This window comes from Bubalus kerabau, chromosome 8 (genome assembly GCF_029407905.1).
Source record: "Bubalus kerabau isolate K-KA32 ecotype Philippines breed swamp buffalo chromosome 8, PCC_UOA_SB_1v2, whole genome shotgun sequence".
NCBI classification, from domain to species: Eukaryota; Metazoa; Chordata; class Mammalia; order Artiodactyla; family Bovidae; genus Bubalus; species Bubalus kerabau.
The window spans coordinates 19,071,962-19,091,930 of NC_073631.1; the positions used below are offsets into that span (position 1 = coordinate 19,071,962).

Sequence of the window (19,969 nt, forward strand, 5' to 3'; positions counted from 1 at the left end):
TCCAAGTATTTCAAACTGTAACTCAGTTCTTCTTCACTTGAAATGTTTGTATAAACCGGCCAAATATTGGTTTTCCATTACATTATCTATTTGTTGTTGTTCAGTCATTAACTCGTGTCTGACTCTTTGCAACCCCATTAACTGCAGCACGCCAGGCTTTCCTGTCCTTCACCATCTCCTGGAGTTTGTTCAGACTTATGTCCATTGGGTCAGTGATGCCATCCAACCACCTCATCCTCTGTCGTCCCCTTCTCCTCCTGCCCTCAATCTTTCCCAGCATCAGGGTCTTTTCCAATGAGTCAGCTCTTCGCATCAGGTGGCCAAAGTATTGGAGCTTCAGCCTCAGCATCAATCCTTAGAGTGAATACACAGAGTTGATTTCCTTCAGGATTGACTGGTTGGATCTCTTTGCAGTCTAAGGGACTCTCAAGAGTCTTCTCCTGCACCACAGTTTGAAACTATCAATTCTTTGGTGCTCAGCCTTCTTTATGGTCCAACTCTCACATCCATACATGACCACTGAAAAAACCACAGCTTTGACTAATGGACCTTTGTTGGCAAATTGTTACCTCTGCTTTTTAATATGCTGTCTAGGTTTGTCATAGCTTTTCTTCCAAGGAGCAAGCATCTTCTAATTTCATTATCTATTTAATAGGAGAAAACACATTTCACTATGACACTCAGTCAGAATGATTTTCTGGGCCATGGTTCCTGGGGAATTGCGTCCTTGCTGTTGTCAGAAGCGGTCTGCTCTCTGACAACATTGCACCAGGACTGACTTGTTGAACAGAATCACCACTGAGAGTGAACGGGCCCCCATGTAGCAGGGTGCTAGAGCTTACCGCCCCACCGCCAGTCCTATAAAGTCAGCCTTCCCTGGATTAGGCTCTTTTTAACTCTTGATTGTTTAATGTCTTACATACTACAACCAGCATTTTAAATTGAGATTTGGTTCTTCTGGCAGTTTTCCAAAGGGCACATATTTGGAAGTCAACTAATTAAGAGCATTCTCTTCTTCCATCACCTCAAGTTCTTTGTACACTGAGGGAATATTTTATACTTGGGGCTATGTTAATTTTTAAGCTGATGCTACCCCAGGGGCTGCAGATGCAGAAGAAGTAGATAGAGGGAAAGAATGGCTCGTGACTCAAGGAGGGCTTTGTGGGCTGGCAGTGATACAGGGAAAGGAGAAATTATGTCAAACTGCATTTAACCAAGAAAACTTGTAAATACATTTTTATGCCTGAGAATGAGTACACAGTTTGAGGAAGAGCACGTTCATCTCTTTATCTTCAGAATTAAATGGAGTGCTCAAAAAAAAAAAAAAAAAAAAGCCTATGAGCTGTAATTCGATGAAACAAAGATTGTACCTTTAAACCAATGAGGTGTGGAAGTTGTTTTAAATAAGGAGAAAGATAGCAATCTTATTCCAGTGAATCTTGGCCCATGGGATGGAAGAAGCTCATGACTGTATCTTGGAAAGGAGCATTTCTGACTAAATTCTGAGAAGAAATGCATGGCTACTGGGTTAGCCATGTACTGCTATGACCAAGTTAAAAAAAAAATCAAAATCAAAAGCAAGAATTTTTTTTGTAAGAAGTGGGGAAACATGAAACTGTGGACTCAAATGTGCTTGTGTTTGTGGAAAGAAACACTGGAGGGATGCAAGAGGGGAGGGTATGTTGGAACAGATAGAAGGGTGGGTAGCAGTAATGTGGGTGAGAGGTTTGTTTTTTTCCTGTATATATTTTTATTATCATTTTGTTTTTTGCACTAATGTGAAGACACCACCTACTCAAAAATTATGCTTATTAAAATAATGAAATTAAGTAGGAGATAATAAAAACAAAGGACAAGCTATATAAACAAGAGGTTGGGAATAAGAGAAAGCATATTCCTATCAAAATAAGTTGAAGCTTCTGTATGAATAATCCGTTAACTGTAAAGACTTGCTAAAACTAGGTAGGAGGTACCTATTACTTCTTACGTTATTATCTTTATCTCAGTTTGTAAGACTGAACTATTTCCTCCTCCAAAAATTAATTTGTTTGAAAACACCTTTATTTCATCAAAATTCTATCCTTAAGCCAAGGGAGAAGTGATTTTATGAAAACATAGGCCATGTAATGGCAATCTGCATTATTACTTGCTTTTTTACTTTCATAATCTTATGTGATTTCAACATTCACAAATAAGTAGACATTCTGATAAAATACACATGGACCTTCATGAAATATTGCACAGTGGAGTGAAAAATTAATAAGGAAAGCAGGTTTCTGCACTGAAGTTTATATTCCTTAGCCCTGGAAACTTTTTTTTTTAAGCCCTGGAAACTTAATGCTAGAGTTGTGTTGCCTTTCCAATTTTGAAAAAGTCTTTAACCAGTGTCCTCTGTTTCCCAGACTCTCTCCTCTCACACTCTGGGAACTAAATCCAAATCAAGCAAAGACTGGGTAGAGAAAGTTGTCGGCCCTAGGTAACTGGGGCCATCAGGATATCTTGGCCCACTTCTAGTCCTGAAAGAAACCTGTCAGTCCAGGGCAGACTGTATGCCAACCCCCTGGGGCAAGAGATACTCTAGAATTTGGATGACAATCTCAGGGATATTTTGGACCCATGGTAAATCAGGAGGAGACTCTTGGTAGGATGAAAAGCAAATGCTATGAGCAAGCTGAAAACACTCAATTTCTTGGGATCACTTAAAACTAGGCATGTCTCATCCAGACCCACAGTTGTGGAATCTCCTGTGAGGGGCTACTCAGTAAATGACTTTTAGGTCTGGGGAACTGGGATGTGGGACCTAGCCAGCAAGCTTTCCCTTTGCATTTAACTAAGGCTCAGTGAAGATGAGCACTGCGCATCAGCATGGCAATATTTCTTTTTATTTTTTTCATAATTAGATTTTTTTCTTTTTGAAAATTACATAAACTCATAATTTATAATCTATTTATTTATTTGTTTATTTTTGGCCATGCCATGTGCTGCATGTGGGGTCTTAGTTCCCCAACCAGGAATTGAACCCATGCCCCCTACAGTGGAAGCTCGGAGTCTTAACCACTGACTGTCAGGGAAGTCCCAGCAGGGCAACATTTCTAATCCCACATCTCAACTGCTTACCATTTAGAGAGTGTCTCTGTGTCAGAGATATGAAAGACCCTTTGCATACTTGATCTTTGAACCTGAGAGTAACCCAGCAAGACTGTTGCTACTGGTTCCAGTTTACAAACGAGAATAACTGAGCTAAAAGAGTTTAAGGATGAAGCAAGTTACTTAAGGCCATAGAGATTATTTATAAGAGAACCATATTCAAAAGTCAGGTCTGTCTGATTCTGAAAGCCATGTTTTTTCTACTCCCGCATACAATCTCTGACGTAGCACCTTTTAGCTTTACTGGTTTGAACATTATAATGATAATGGATCTGCACATACTCTTTGTGCATGAGGATATTTAAAGTCACTAGGCCTTCCCTTGTGGCTCAGATGGTAAGGAATCTCCCTCCAATGCAGGAGACCTGGGTTTGACCCCTGGGTTGGGAAGATACCCTGGAGAAGGGAATGGCAACCCACTCCAGTATTCTTGCCTGCAGAATCCCATGGACAGAGGAGTTGGAAAGAGTTAGACACAACTGAGCAACTTTCACTTTACTTCACTTCATAAAGACAAATGGCAGTTACCTAAAAACAATTGCTTGGGAATGCAAAGCTATTCAAAAGATAAAAATTGCATTTGCCTGCATGTAACCACAGTATTTAAAATATTAAAAAAATTGTAACCCCATAGAAATGCATAAATCTTACCACCTTCCTCGGGTTTCATGTCTAAAAGTTCATCTACAGGTTCATTAAAGGAGAAGAAAGAAAAGAAAATTATGTCAGTTTATTTTGTAAGGAGTTTGAGTCAAATTACTAAAATTGAGTTGTTTTCCTTAATCTGGATTACCTGAGCATGCATTATGTGTAGAGCTTTTGTCTAAGGCAGATAAAACACTTTTTCTATCTTCGGCTGTAAATAAAACACATGCATTTGGTTATCACCACTTCAGAAAGGTGTGCAGTTCATATACTAACGTGGTATAAGGTAAGCACATGCTTCAGGAACAAATGTATCTGGAAACTCCCTCAGGCAGGAGCAGGGGTCCTCAGCTGACATTTTACTCAAGCAACTGGCTCTCAATGAATGCTGAGTTAACTGCCCTGAATCCTCGCTTTGTTTGGTAGAAAAACTATATGCCACTGATCTAACAATTCTCCTTCCAGGGACACATGTGTGACTTAAGTGCCTGACGACAAGTTGCTGGGGCTAATGAACCTCAGTCACATGGGCCTGGCTAAAATAAAAGGGCAGATTACTGGGTGAAAGAAGCCAACCTGTAAAGGCTACACAGCAAGATTCCAACCATGTGACGTTCTGGGAAAAGCAAAACAATGGCGACAGTGAAAAGACCAGCGGTTGCTAGTTGGGGGAGGGGAAGACGAATAGGTGAAGTCACAGGGGATTTTGGGGACAGTGAAACCACTCTGCATGATACTGTAATGATGGATATGTGCCATTATACCTTTGTGAACACCTACATACTGTACAACATCTAATGTAAACTATGGAACCTGAGTAATAATGATATGTCAATGTTGGCTCACTGATTATTTACCCTGGTGGGGGATGCTGCTAATGGAGGTGTCTATACATGTGTGGGGGCAAGGAACATGTAGGAACTCTTTTCCCTTCTGCCTAACAAAGTGTGTGTACACAACAGCACAGCCTTAAAACTTGGTTTGCTCATATGTACATTAGACTTTCTACAAGTCCCAGAATAAAAGGCAGATGGCACTTCTTTATAATGGCTTCCATTCTATGTATGTATGAAACAGGGTGATCGACAGGTACAATCTCAAAATATTACGCAACTCCCATAGGCAAGTGAATATAGTCCACAAAGAGAAAACTGCATCCCCCTGTGTTGTCACATGTAGTATAAATGCCTTGAATACAAACATAATAAACTGGAGTTTACATGCTTCCACAAAACTAAAATTTTCCTGTTCAACTAAAGATTCCCACAGGTTTCAGGCTATGGGCCTTGCATGATCCTGAGGTTGGTGGGTGTGGATCAATACTGTTCAGAGAACTCTTACATGGCTAGCCTGCCTCTCTGCCTTCTTCTACCATTTCCTCCCTCCCTCATGCTTTAGGACCTTGTTTCTCGGACCTTCTCCTGGTTCTCCCTGGCTCACAGTCTTCACTCAGGCTGTTTCTTTTGCTTTGACAGGTGTTGCAATAGCCTTGACTGAGATAATTCCCCAATGCCCTCAAACGGGTGAGGGCTCCCAATCACAAATACCTGTAAACAGCCCTTGTAGCTCTCACCCAAGTTGGAGCTACCCAGTAACTTGTGTAATAGTTCACCCCATGTTGGAAGATCTACCACTGAACACCCAGAGCCCGCCACAGACAAACATGTGCTGAACAAATGAACAAAGACATGCATAAGGGAAGGCAAACAAGTATGAAAGGATGACAGGAAGTCAAGCTGCGGAGGCAGAACGGTGACAGTTTGTTTTTCCTGTTCAAAGACAGATGAGGAAAAGCAAACGAAGCAGTCAAATGGGAGAAGAAGGAGAATAAAGCAGACGACGTGGTTGGAAAAGTAGGAAGAAAGATGGAAGGAAGACAAAGCCTGGGAAAAAGATGGAAGGGAGGGGGGATTCCAGGGTGTACTCTGCCTTTCCAGTCTCCGGGAGATGACGGAGCAGACTGGAGACAGGTGTGTCCTGGGAGGGCCAGGCTGAACGGGCACTTGAGGTCATTTCAGATCTCTCCCCACTATATAAGACTGGTCCCTTCATCTCCAAGGATTCGAGTCCCAGTGAAAGACTCAGTTTTCCATCCCGAGAGCTCCATCACACTCAACCCGACTCTGTGCTCCTTATGAGAGAACTGCCGATGAAAGAGGGGGCCGCTGACAAGCCCTGCCCAGCACAGTGTCTGGGTCACAAGCGCTGTGATCCCTCAGGATCAGAGGAGGGTCAGTGCGCCCCCGGCATCTGGTGTCCCTCAGTGAGGAGGAGCCTGGCGCGCTACAGTCCAGGGGCTCACAAAGAGCTGGACAGGACTGAGCGACTAGCACTTCGCTTTTACACTTCACTAGTACAGAGCAGGCCCAGGAACTACCTGGAAGAGCAGAGTCCGAGCCCTCCCATCGGATTCCCAACAAGGACCAGCACCCACCCCATGACACAGCGGAAATCAAACCCCCCCAATGTCATTATGTGATCTCATCACGACCGTCTCCACAGCCCAAACGTCAGCTACAGCTCGTAATGGTAACGCAGCAATGTTATCACCTGTTGTAAAGCAAACATCTCTCTGTCGAGTCTCAGTTGTGATGCCCCCCTAACAGGCTGCTGCTGAAATGACTAATGATGGCTGTTTTTTCGTTCAAAATACACAGCCTCTCTCCATAATACTATGGGGTCAACAGCACTGATATTTGAACTTTAAACTCTTAAGAAGGAAAGTAAATACATAATTTTTTTCAGTTGGAAATAAAAAGGTCTAGAAGGAGTTTGACAGAAAAGAATATGAGTCGGCTATTGTGCAGTAGTATTTCAGAAGCAATTCTGAAAAAAAAAAAATCAAAACTTACTCTTAAAACTAGAGGATTCCTTGTGCTGGTTTTCATCCTCTAGTGAAATTAACCTTAAAATTAAAAAACAAAGTTTAGTAATATTGTTCTGAAAATGTCATACTTATGACAGAGTCAGATTTTATGTACAATATCTATTATTGTACTTACACACACATAAAATATGAACATATAGCCATTTACATGCTATACATTTTTGAAAGAAGAAATAAATTTGCTGACTTTCTCCTGTCCCTGTACTAAAGGTAGTTAGTAGTATTTTAACATCTGGATTTGGTTTCATGCTAAGGCACATATTCCATAAACATCTAAGTGGGTACTTAGGTATAACAAAGATAGGTAATTACTATCATTTTTAAAAACACAGTTAAAAAACTGATGGACAAGTTAGTGTTTATTCTGATTCTGTAGTTACAGAAGAAGAGACCTCAGGAGTTTAGCTAAATTACTGTACATAAGGCTAAAAGCAGGATCACTCTCAAATTCACAAGACTGTTGCCTACTGAACTCTCACTACTCATGGGTAGGATCACGGCAGAGACACTTCACGGTCCTGAGATCCAGCCGGTGTCTCTGAACCTCCCTCCTAGCACAGTGGTTCACTTTACCTACCATTTCTGAACAAAATTCTTATGAAATTTTCAATGTCATTAAAATGGTTACTGGGTTATACTTCTTGAGCTTTAAAGAGGAAGTACTAAAATAATGAATAAATATGAAATTAATTAAAACCAATCAACACCATCTTGGGTGGTTCTTCCTCTCTGAGTAAAAGTTAATGCTTTATTTTAACTGCAGTAACACCAAGTGAAAGGAAGGCACCAGGACTCACTCCAGGCCCCACCCCTTACTATCCAGGGGCTGTGGGCAGACCTTTAACCTCTCTGAGCCTCGCTTCCATCATTAACACAACAGGGAAAAGCCTACCTTGATCACACGGAGGGGCATCATGAGAATGAGCTGAGATGACATGAAGAAAACACCCGACATTGTGTTTAGTACACAGTAGGTGTTCACTCCAGTACTTTTGCCTGGAAAATCCCATGGACGGAGGGGCCTGGTGGGCTGCAGCCCATGGGGTCGCTAGGAGTCAGACACAACTGAGCGACTTCACTTTATTTTTTCACTTTCATGCATTGGAGAAGGAAATGGCAACCCACTCCAGTGTTCTTGCCTGGAGAATCCCAGGGACGGGGGAGCCTGGTGGGCTGCCGTCTATGGGGTCGCACAGAGTTGAACACGACTGAAGCGACTTAGCAGCAGCAGGTGTTCACTAAATGGCAGTTAGATTACCATTGTGTGTTAGTTGCTCAGTCCTGTCAGATTCTGTGTCACCCATAGCCTGTCAGGCTCCTTCGTTCGTAGAATTTTCCAGGTAAGAATACTGGAATGGACTGCTATTCCTTTCTCCAGGGAATCTTCCCGACCCAGGAATCAAACCCAGGTCTCCTGCATGGCAGGCAGATTCTTTACCATCTGAGCCACCCGGGAAGCCCAGATTACCATTACTACTAGTAATAGGTTAAACTGCTTCCACCTAAAAGAGTCAACTGTACTAGATTCAGACCACATTCTATAGTTGTTCCTACAATAAAAAATTGCCTTTGTTTTGCAAAAAACACATTTTCTTGTATTCGCTTTAAAATTAGAGGGCCACTATAGGCAGCAAATATTTCTGCTGGACAAAAAAGATCTATCTGAACTTATTTTGAAACCCAGTAGAAATGTAAGCCTGTGTTACCACAAGATTGTCATCTAAACTTTTTTGTGTGGACAAGGAAGAGTGAATGGAGGTCAGGCGAACTCCTTTGCCTTCCCAGGTCAGCCAGTTCTCACGGGCTGTGACATCTCACCAGAAAAAGCATAGGTTCACATTGAAACCTCCTCCTTGCTGTATGAGGTTAGGAATTATGCACCATGTATGTGGAAAAGTTCATCTTTCAAAGTATTTGAAATGACTGGAGGTGCCTTCTCTACAAAGAGGCAAGAAATCAAGATGGAGAGTCACTTCCTACCCTCAAAGCTGCTCTCTGCTTCACAGAAGAGAAAACGGAAGGTCTGTATGTAGAAAACAAAACGTCAAAACCCGACACTTGTGTAGGAGAACCCCAGAGGGCTATACGTGTTGTGAAGCAAGTTCATGGGTTATTTCCTTCTGTGAGTGAGAAGCCGGGGATTTCCCATCTAGGACAGGCCCTCAAAACTGATGGTGACAAGAGGAACAGACAGGGTCCAGGCACCCCAGAGAGTGTGAGCCTGGGGCTCAGGCCAGGAGCCCTGGGCACTCCTGCCTCTTTGGCCCCAGTCAACTCCTCTCAAGCCGCCCTTCCTAAAGACCCTGGGTATGGGTCTCTTATCGGGACAGGTGGGTCCCTGCCTAGAGGAATATGTGTGGGGAGGAGTCTGGCCTCTGTTTTAGTACATCTACTCTGAGAACTGAGGAAAGAAAGCCATCACCCTGTGCCAGAGACCCCAGCAGACTCGGCCAGGGAGGGAGGCGAGCCCTTAGCTGTGGGAAGGAAGGTTTGCCAAGTGAAGGAGCGGTTACTTACTGACTTGGCTCCTCCGCCACGGCCTCTGCACTTTCCTGCTGGGCGATCCTCTTCTTTTCTTCTTTCTCCACCAGCTTCCTCATAGGGTCTTGTAAGCTCTTGATTGTGATAATGGGAAAGAAAACAAAAGCAAAAGAAACATCAGTTAAACACTCAACTGCCACTGGACCCAGTCATCAAACCTTGAATGAGATGTTTAGGGAGGTTAACCTTGAACCAATGAAGTCAACAGGAATGAAATTTTATGTTCTCGGACCTATCCAAGAAATATGAGCTTGTAAAGGAGAGTTGTTTTGTCACTAGATTTATGTTTTCCCTTTTGTGATAAGTTATTCAGAAGAAGGCCTGTTGGCAATTGCTAACTTTATTTTCCATCTTTAACATGCAGCTAAGATAAACACTCTGTTCTGTCTGCAGCCCACACACTGACAGAACAGAAGTCTGCTCTCCCTCAAAGATGAGACAATTTTATTTTTAATTTTGTTTGCTATTTTGCAATCTAAAACAGCTTATTAAAAAAAAAAAAAAAAGAGCAAACAAACTCCCCCTCCCCTCCCCGCCCCACCCTTTTTTTTTTTAAACTCAAAATAGTGGCTTAACATAGTCTGATAAGTTAACTCCCACGAGTGGACAGAGAAAGTACATCTAAATCTTCATAGATTAAGAACGGGTGAGCATCTTGTTTTGGCAAATAATTTCTTTGAGTGACTGTTCTTAAAATTTATTAAATATTTAAGGAAAAGTTTTGTTTTTGTTTTTTTAAAAAAAAGCAAGTGCCTAGGAACTGTACACCAGTGACAAAGCCTGAAAAAGCAAAACATTCCTGTTAACAACCGAATAGTGAGTTACACAAAAGATCTCTATTTCTGGCCCTAATTATAATTCAAACACCAAGGAAGTATCTCAAGATACTTATCCTGCTTCTATTCTTATAACTATTAAAATCCAAGTCCTCATCCTTTGGGTCTTCACCTCTCTGTTCCCATCTCCCTCATTCTCATCCTTCACTTTTCTAGCGTGACACACACACAGAGGAGGCAATTACTTCTCATTCACCAATGGATGACCAGAGGGCTGGGTGAACATGGTTTGAAGGCTGAGTCTCGGCAGAGCAGAGCTGGGATTGATTTTGGAGTCTGCTATGGCTTCCCTGGTGGCTCAGATGGTAAAGAATCTGCCTGCAATGCAGGAGACCCAGGTTTGATCCCTGGGCCGGGAAGATCCCCTGGAGAGAAAGTGGCAACCCGCTCCAGTATTCTTGCCTGGAGAATCCCATGGGAAAGAAATCTGGTGGGCTACCGTCCATGGGGTTGCAAAGAGTCAGACACGACTGAGCGACTAACACTTTCACTTTTCATGGGCATCAGATGGATGCTGGTGTCACCCCTCCTGCCAGAATACTTTTCCTATAATGCCCAGGTCATCATGTTACTCTTTTTCTCACAAACCCATAGTACTTTCTTCTTTCTTTCCATTTCTAAACTTCCATGAGCAAGTTTTAAGATCTTCTAAAATGTGTTCCTATCCTACTCTTCCAAATGCCTTCCCACCAACCACAAGAGACTTTCCATTCAATTAGGCTTCTCCCCTCCTGGTCTCCTGTGTGCAAGTCGCTCTCTTCCAATCTTTGCTCATTCTGCTGCTTTAACCTAAAAAGCTCTTTATTTTTGTTGTTGTTGTTTAGTCGCTAACAACAAAGAGTTGTGTACTACTCTTTGTGACCCCATGGACTGGAGCTGGCCAAACTCCCCGTCCATGGGATTCTCCAGGCAAGAATACTGGAGCAGGTTGCCACTCCCTTCACCAGGGGATCTTCCAGACCCAGGGATTGAACTGCATTAGCGGTGGATTCTTTACTGCTGAGCCACCAGGGAAGTCTAAAAAACTCTCTTTACCTACCTGTTTATACTCAAAGTCCTATCAGTTTTTGCAAAGCCCAGACCAGTCATTACCATTTTCCATTAAGCCTCATTCACTGAGCACGCCAAATTCAAGAAAGTCAGCCAATCTCCAAACTGTAGATACATAGTCTTATTAATATTTTATTATATACATTTTATATTAGGTTTTGTTTCTTTTTTTTCTTCTTTTTTTTTTTATTTTTAAAACCTCAAACACTGTATTAGTTTTGCCAAACATTCTTAAAAATATTTTTTAAATTAGAAAAATGACAAAACCACATGTAGAATGTTTGGAAAGTGAAAAAAGGAAAAATTATTCATAATTCCATTTCCCTAAAACTGTGTTACTATTTTCATATATTTCCTTTCTGATTATTTTCATACTCATCTACTTACATAATTGGAATCCTTGTTTGTATAGTAGATATTTTTATTTTGTATAGCAGATATTTTGTAGAGCAGAGATGTCCTCTTAACCAATTTATATAGACATTTCATGTTCAAAGCAATTACCGTGCAGAATGTAAGAAAGATTTTATATCTTAAACACTAATATTGAATTAAAAATATAAATGTGTGTTCATTTGTCAATAATCTAGATTCTCTTTCAATCTATGTCCCCTGATTGGGGTTCTGAAGCATTTTCTTGCATAAACTACAACCAAAAAGCCCTGCCATCATTTTTAACGATTCCCTAGTCCTGGACATTTAGAGTAGTACACTCAGTTAGCGGTGTTTGAGCACATACCAAGGACCAGGTACTGTTTTGGGTGCTGGGGATCCATGGCGCACAAGACAGACAAAATTATCAGCAAGTGGTGGGTCCAGGCAGAGAACTGAAATAGTGGGCTAGAAATTGACTGATCATAGTCTGCAGGAATGTCCTCTTTTAGAAGTGATATTTCAACTGAGAGCTAAATGGTGCAAAGGAGCCAGCTACAGGCAGCTCAGGGAGACCATGGGGCCCCTCTGCAGAGGCCAAGAGGTAGAAACAGCTTGGCTTGTTTGGGCTGTAGTGTAGGGGGCAACAGGAAGAGTCTCGCGAGACCCGGATAAAGAGGTCAACAGGGGTCACACAGGGAGACTGTTCCTTTACTCACATTCCTCACTACTTAACATTTCCCCCCCATTAGTTTCCTCATGTTCGTTTGCTTTTTCCATCTCTCCACTACATGACAACTAAATGGAATCCACGACCCTGGCCTGGAGGGGAATGCTGTGGAGGGCAGCATTGGGACAAATGAGGCAACTGGGATAAGGGCTGCACGCTGGGCATTCTCTCTTTCTGTCTCTCTCTATATGCACACACACACCACCAGAAATGTCTGCTAAAAGCTGGGCACACATGTGTAAGTGTATGGTGGAAATGTGCAACCACAAGGAGGAGTTCAACAGATGTCAAGGACTTACTCTTTTCAGTTGAGCTGCCAATCATGGCATTGTATTCATACACACCACACACACACACACACACCCCGCTTCCAGAAGTTTTGTTCTCCAAAGAGTGGTTCAACCCTGGTCAAAGTGAAGCCAGGAGAATTTCCAGCCAGTGCTCTGATGGCTACACGTCTCGCTTTTAGATTCTGGGACGCTGGTTCAGGCCTGCCGGTTGGCTCCGGTTATCTCCTCGCTGCGTTTCCTTTGTATCCAGCAGCGCTGGCGGGGCCAGGGCGGCCCTCTCAGCCGCCGCGTCTAGCTGCCACAGCGCTTGCCTAAGCCCCTGAGATGCCCTTGACAGCTCCACGGTTATCATCCTTTCTGTCTCCAGCCTGACCTCCCCTCAGAACCACACTCCAGCAGCTCTCAGACAATCCCTTTGTAATGTAAACCACTTATTCCTTCTTTTCAACCCCTGCCCCTGTTGGGCCATTAGCAGGGACTCAATTGTTGGCTCCCTGTCTCCACAATCACAGTTAAGTCACTATTGTTCTTCACCCACAGAAAGGCCACAGTTCCAATTGCTGCTTTAATTTATTATTAATAATTCCTGTGACAATCACTCCTTTCTTCCTACTATTACCATTGTCCTTAAAACAATTTGGTTGTTGTCACTCAAGAGAGGTACTGGGTATGCACTTGTTGGTTGATAAATTAATGTACATAAGGTTAAACTGCAAAAATTAGAGCTCTTTAGTTAGGACATTCTAAGGCTCAGGGGAATAATATGAAAAGGTTTGTAAAATCATAAGCAAAATGAATACTGAGCACATGGGCTTGTTTATTAAATATCAGAATTTTGAACTAAGGAGACTCATGTGTGTGTATTATCTCTATATAATTCATGCACAACAATTCACTCATTTAAAGTGTACAATTCAACGGTTTTCAGTGTAGTCCCAGTTGTGCGATTATTACCACCATCAATTTTAGAACATTTTCAGAAGGAATCTCTTGTATTAAGAAAGAGACTTAGACCAAACTAAACTATAGGTTCCTCTACAGAGCAATGGAAAAAACCACACACTACCACATATGGAACTTGTTTCTTACAAAAGATGGCACACATTGAAGACATAAAGAGGCTGAGAGGAACTCTGAAACACTTTGGAGGACAAATCATGCCTGCCCTCCTCTCTCAAAATTAGTTCCTGGGTGTGACTGTTCGATTCAGGATACGCTACATACACAGTGAATCACGACTCTTTCCCAGGTTTGATGACAAAGGCCCAACTGAGGGCAGGGGATTGGAGGTGAATTCTTCAGATTATTTTCAAGTCCACAACTCAGCTGAAAACACTTAACCCTGCAGCATCCTTAAAAGTCAGAGGTGACAGCATCTTCTGTGTGACACGAACATCTGCTCAGGCAAAAGGAATCTCAGAGGCCTGGCTGACTCTACTGACCAGGCAGACATCAGATGGAAGTAGTTTGAATCACTGATGGATGCCACCTTCCCATCCATATCCAGAAATAACATGTCAAAGCATTCTGTTTCTAAACCCCAAACCCTCTAGGTCCTTCATTAAAATTGCTTGTGAAAAGCACTGTCCATTAGAAGTGATACAGCCTCATGTAAGACAGACAGGTTCTCTGTGAAGGAGGGAATGTCCTAGACCAAATAATCTTTCTCTCTTACGGTTACACTAACATGCTAATAGTTTCCATCAATGCCTAAATGGTTTCAGGAAGCACACACACAACATGTAAGATCAGCATGACAGAGGAAACACACAGATCGAGCTTGCAAAAGTGTCTTAGAGAGGAAACAGCTTAATACAATAATGGGAGTTACTACTTCCTGTATTAGAAAAATAAAAGCAAGAGCAACATTCATCTGAATGAAAGAAAAACTACTCAGCAAAACAAATTTCACAGGCAAACACCAGCAGCCAGCCCTCATCTAACGACCTACATGTAATGTTTGACAGGAGGGTGACATTTTCTCTAATCTTTAATTATGACTTCTAATTTTCTTAGGCTACTTCTCATTAATTACATGATATGTATATAAAGGTGCCAAACAATTGTTTATCAAAGGAAATAAAAGTGCTCAAAATAGCAAGGTATGGTGAAAAGATGCTGAACTCGGGCATGTGTGCATTTGTGTTTGTATAATTAGTAGCACCTGAGGAATAAAAAGCAGAGGCCATGATGATGTGTACAAGGCACATAATTTATGGATATTTAGCACACATGTCCTCCCCACCCATGCAGCTATAAATTTATAAAGGCACTATACAAGAGGTACAATTAATCTAGCCTGAGAAGGTACTCTTGAATCCAATTGTAGAACAAAGGAGTTAGACAGTGAAATTAGAGAAAAATAAGCACAATCTATTCTCTAAAATAAGATGGAAAACTGGTGTTAAGAAGGCATCATACTGCAGTGGAAAGAGATGGACTTTGGAAAAAGCTTCATGCTACATAATGGAAAAGTGTCTTTACATCTTGGGAGTCTCTGTTTACCCATCAGAACAAAGGAGGTAAGTTATCCATTCTTGTGACATGTGTGGGTGTGGATGTGTGCTAAGTCCTGTCTGACTCTTTGTAACCCCATGGATTATAGCCCACCAGGCTCTTCTGTCCACGCGATTTCTCAGGCAAGAATACTACAGTGGGTTTCCATTTCCTACTCCAGGGGATCTTCCTGACACAGAAACGGAACCCGAATCTCCTGCATTGGCAGGTGGAATCTTTACCACTAGTGCTGATTATCTGAGATAACACTATTGCAGAGTACCAAGCTCAAAGTAAGTACTCAAAAGGTGTTTTATCAATGACTTAAAAGATCTAAAAGGGATGCAATGTCTTAAAGGCTCATTTTGTGTTCAGTTCAGTCACTCAGTCGTGTCCGACTCTGTGCGACCCCATAGATGGCAGCCCACCAGGCTCCCCCGTCCCTGGGATTCTCCAGGCTTCCTTATCCATCACCAACTCCCAGAGCTTGCTCAAACTCCTGTCCATCGAGTTGGTGATACCATCCAACCATCTCATCCTTTGTCATCCCTTTCTCCTCCTGCCTTCAATCCTTCCCAGCACTAGGGTCTTTTCCAATGAGTCAATTGTTTGCATCAGGTGGCCAAAGTATTGGAGCTTCAGCTTTAATATCAGTCCTTTCAATGAATATTCAGGATTGATTTCCTTTAGGATTGACTGGTTTGATCTCCTTGCCGTCCAAGGGACACTCAAGAGTCTTCTCTAACACCACAGTTCAAAAGCATCAATTCTTTGGCGCTCAGCCTTTTTTATGGCCCTACTCTCACATCCATACATGACTACTAGATGAACCTTTGTTGGCAAAGTAATGTTTCTGCTTTTTATTATGCTATCTAGGTTGGTCATAGCTTTTCTTCTGAGCAGCAGGTGTCTTTTTATTTCATGGCTACAGTCACCATCTGCAGTGATTTTGGAGCCCAAAAAATGAACTCGGTCACTGTTTCCATTGGTTCCCCATCTATTTGCCATGAAGTGATGGGACCAGATGCCATGATTTTTGTGTTCTGAATGTTGGTTTTTAAGCCAGCTTTTTCACTCTCCTCTTTCACTTTCATCAAGAGGCTCTTTACTTCCTCTTTGCTTTCTGCCATAAGGGTGGTGTCATCTGCATATCTGAAGTTATTGATATTTCTCCTGGCAATCTTGATTCCAGCTTGTGCTTCATCCAGCCCAGCATTTCGCATGATGTACTCTGCATATATGTTAAATAAACAGGGTGACAATAAACAGCCCTGATGTACTCCTTTCCCAACCTGGAACTAGTTAGTTGTTCCATGTCTGGTTCTAACTGTCACTTCTTGACCTGGGTCAAGCAAAGAAAAACAGATTTCTCAGGAGGCAGATAAGGTGGTCTGGTATTTCTAACTCTTGAAGAATTTTCCACAGTTTGTTGTGATCAACACAGTCAAAGGCTTTGGTGTAGTCAATAAAGCAGATGTTTTCTGGAACTCTCTTGCTTTTGTGATGATCCAACGAATGTTGGCAATTTGATCTCTGGTTCCTCTGCCTTTTCTAAATCCACCTTGAACATCTGGAAGTTCTCAGTTCATGTACTGTTGAAGCCTGGCTTGGAAAATTTTGATCATTACTTTGCTAGTGTGTGAGATGAGTGCAATTGTGCAGTAGTTTGAACATTCTTTGGCATTGCCTTTCTTTGGGACTGCAATGAAAACTGATCTATTCCAGTCCTGTGGCCACTGCTGAGTTTTCCAAATTTGCCGACATACTGAGTGCAGCATTTTCACAGCATCATCTTAGGATCTGAAATAGCTCAGCTGGAATTCCATCACCTCCACTAGCTTTGTTCATAGTGATGCTTCCTAAAGCCCACTTGACTTCTCATTCCAGGATGTCTGACTCTAGGTGAGTGATCATACCATCGTGGTAATCTGGGTCATTAAGATCTTTTTTGTATAACTCTTGCCAGCTTTTCTTAATATCTTCTGCTTCTGTTAGGTCCATACTGCTTCTGCCCTTGATTGTGCCCATCTTTGCATGAAATGTTCCCTTGGTATCTCTAATTTTCTTGATGAGACCTCTAGCCTTTCCCATTCTACTGTTTTCCTCTCTTTCTTTGCATTGATCACTGAGGAAGGCTTTCTTATCTCTCTTTGCTATACTTTGGAACTCTGCATTCAGATGGTATAACTTTCCTTTTCTTCTTTGTCTTTCACTTCTCTTCTTTCTCAGCTATTTGTAAGGCCTCCTCAGACAACCATTTTGCCTTTTTGCATTTCTTTTTCTTGGGGATGGTCTCAATCCCTGCCTCCTGTACAATGTCATGAACCTCTGTCCATAGTTCTTCAAGCACTCCATCAGATCTAATCCCTTCAATCTGTGACTTCCACTGTATAATTGTAAGGGATTTGATTTAGGTCATACCTGAATGGTCTAGTGGTTTTCCCTACTTTCTTCAATTTAAGTCTGAATTTGGCAATAAGAAGTTCATGATCTGAGCCACAGTCAGCTCCCAGTCTTGTTTTTGCTGACTATATAGAGCTTCTCCATCTTTGGCTGCAAAGAATATAATCGATCTGATTTTGGTGATGACCATCTGGTGATGTCCATGTGTAGTCTTCTCTTGTGTGGTTGGAAGAGGGTTTTTACCAGTGCGTTCTCTTGGCAAAACTCCTTTAGCCTTTGCCCTGCTTCATTCTGTACTCCACGTGTTAAGTGAATTCCATGTCTCACACATCTCCCAAAATGCAGATAAACACTGTCATTCTGATTTCCTGAAATGAACACAGAGACTCAGGGAAAGTGAAATAACTTGCTTAAGGTCAGTCAACCATTCGCAAGTAGAGACAATATTTGAATCTAGGTCTTTACAATTCTACAACTAGTTAAGAAATTATATAGAATGGCCAAGCCAAGAATATTTACTGAACTCCCTTTTCATCTAAAGTGCCCATGAGATGGAGAGGACTTCATTCCAAATTCTAAAGGAAGGGCCATGGGTTCCATGCACCCGAAGACTGACATATAAAAGATGCTTTTCATTTTCAAGAGAATACTTCAAAGTGCTATTTTTAATTGAAGGTTTAGAACTGTACTTTTAAGATGTTGTACTGTACTTTTAAAGCTTTAAAATGTCTCTGTGTGTATGTATTTGTCTGTGCTGGGTCTTCACCGCTGCCCGGGCTTTTCTCTAGTTGTGGGCAATGGGGGCTGCTCGCCAGCTGTGGTGTGTGGGCTGCTCGCTGCAGTGGCTTCTCTTGTTGCAGAGCATGGGCTCGAGGGCACATGGGCTTCAGTAGTTGTGGCGAATGGGCTCAGTTGTCCTGCAGCATATGGGATCATCCCGGTTCAGGGATCGAACTTGTGTCCCCAGCACTGGAAGGTGGATTCTTTTACCACTAGACCACCAGGGAAGCCCCACAGAGGTAATTTTTATAAGTGGCAATTCTGCTTTCTTTGCCCTCCTGCCTCGTGGCCAGAAGGCCAACTGGAAGAAGTACCATGTGACAGAGTGCAAGAAACGTAAGCATCTCTGTTCCCAGGATCTACCACGTACTGACCATGTGGCCTTGGGCAAATTACTAGACCTTTCTGAGCTTCGGTTTCCTCATTTGAAACATGGGAACAAGAACAAGTATGCCCACTTCCCCAAGGCTATTTTGAGGATTAACTAAAATATATGCACTTTCTATATGTCAATGCTGAACCTAACAGTATTATTCATTATGAGATCCAACCTTGGTACATTAGAGTCACACGTACCATGACAAATTCTCCTAGACACTACTGCCCTTCACCCTTAGTAGAATGCCTGGCATAAAGTAACTACGCACACAATGCTGATATTCTTTCCTTTTCCCTCAAGGAAAAGCTAGAAAATGAGAAGAGATGGGGGATGGAGAAACATCCCGCTGTTGTGAACAGGGCCTGGGCTACCAGCTGCCTGGAAGGACCAATGTCAGTCACAGGATAGGAAGGATGAATGGATGAGCAGGCACGCCTGGGCTTTTCCATCTCCGATTTTAGTGGTAGCTGTGGTCAGTCTCTCTGCCCCCCCTCTCCAGGTGACCCAGCTGCATCCCAATTTGCTGTTTGCAATGATCTGGTCTGGAGCAGCTTGGGGGAAAACAGTATTCTGCTAAATGCTGTGTAAAATAATGACACGGAGAGAATACTTGAAAGTCTAAAAGGATATTCTGGATGTTTGCCATGAGTAATTGCCATGTTGAGGCTGGCAACTAAAATTGCATCGCAAAGATATTTACCCAATTTTCATAAAAACTATTATGGCTTTATTTTCAAAGCAAGTAACTACACAGCCATGTGGCTTGTCAGTAAATGCTCAAGTGATTAACAGAGAAATGTGGAGGTGGGTGGAAGAAGGCTGTTAGGCATACAGATTTGAGAAAAACAAAATTTAGAAAAAGATGTTTTTTGAATTGTGAGAGCTGAAAGCATTTCAGTCTCCAGAATGATGATCCATATAATCATGCTAAGTCCTTGACCCCAGGAGAGAAAGGAGGGAACACTGGCACATCTGTTTCAATGGTTATTTTTGAACATGCACAGTTAGGTTTTCAAATTCAGGTTTCCTTAAACTCTTGGCACAGAACAAGGCCGGCTGCAAAGGCAAAGTGCATTTTTTAGTATCAGCCCCGTTTCAGGGGTGGGAAGTCCTCCTACCTTTCCGGGGTGCGGGCTGGCCCTGCCCTCTCCTGGTGGGAAAGACCTGAGCCAAGACCAGGGCCTGCAGGGCAGAAGGGGAGCAGGGAGGGAGGAGGTTGGTTTCCCTGGGCAAGGTCTGTGAGGCCTACTATCCCACTGCTATTCACAGCCTTGCCTGTGCAAAACTAATAACGCAGGGTGAAAACAGGGAGCAAGGAAGTAGCTGAGGGCTTCCCTAGGGCCTCAGTGGTCAAGACTCAGTCCTCCAATGCAGGAGACATGGGTTCGATCCCTGGGTTGGGAAGATCCCCTG

General features: G+C 42.5%; 1 protein-coding gene across 10 annotated transcripts in view; it reads right to left on the reverse strand.

Annotated features, from left to right (window-relative positions):
* Positions 1–19,969, reverse strand: part of ICA1 (islet cell autoantigen 1) — a 164,440-nt gene that overhangs the window by 24,725 nt on the left and 119,746 nt on the right. For 9 of the 10 annotated variants that reach the window (XM_055589842.1, XM_055589838.1, XM_055589833.1 and 6 more), the window contains 4 exons: positions 9,197–9,294; positions 6,645–6,697; positions 3,941–4,003; positions 3,799–3,831 (listed from right to left, as the gene is read on the reverse strand). In XM_055589842.1, coding sequence (XP_055445817.1) covers positions 3,799–3,831; positions 3,941–4,003; positions 6,645–6,697; positions 9,197–9,294 — 247 coding nt within the window. The remainder of the gene's footprint in view (positions 1–3,798; positions 3,832–3,940; positions 4,004–6,644; positions 6,698–9,196; positions 9,295–19,969) is intronic. The other variant, XM_055589837.1, reaches the window with a different exon arrangement.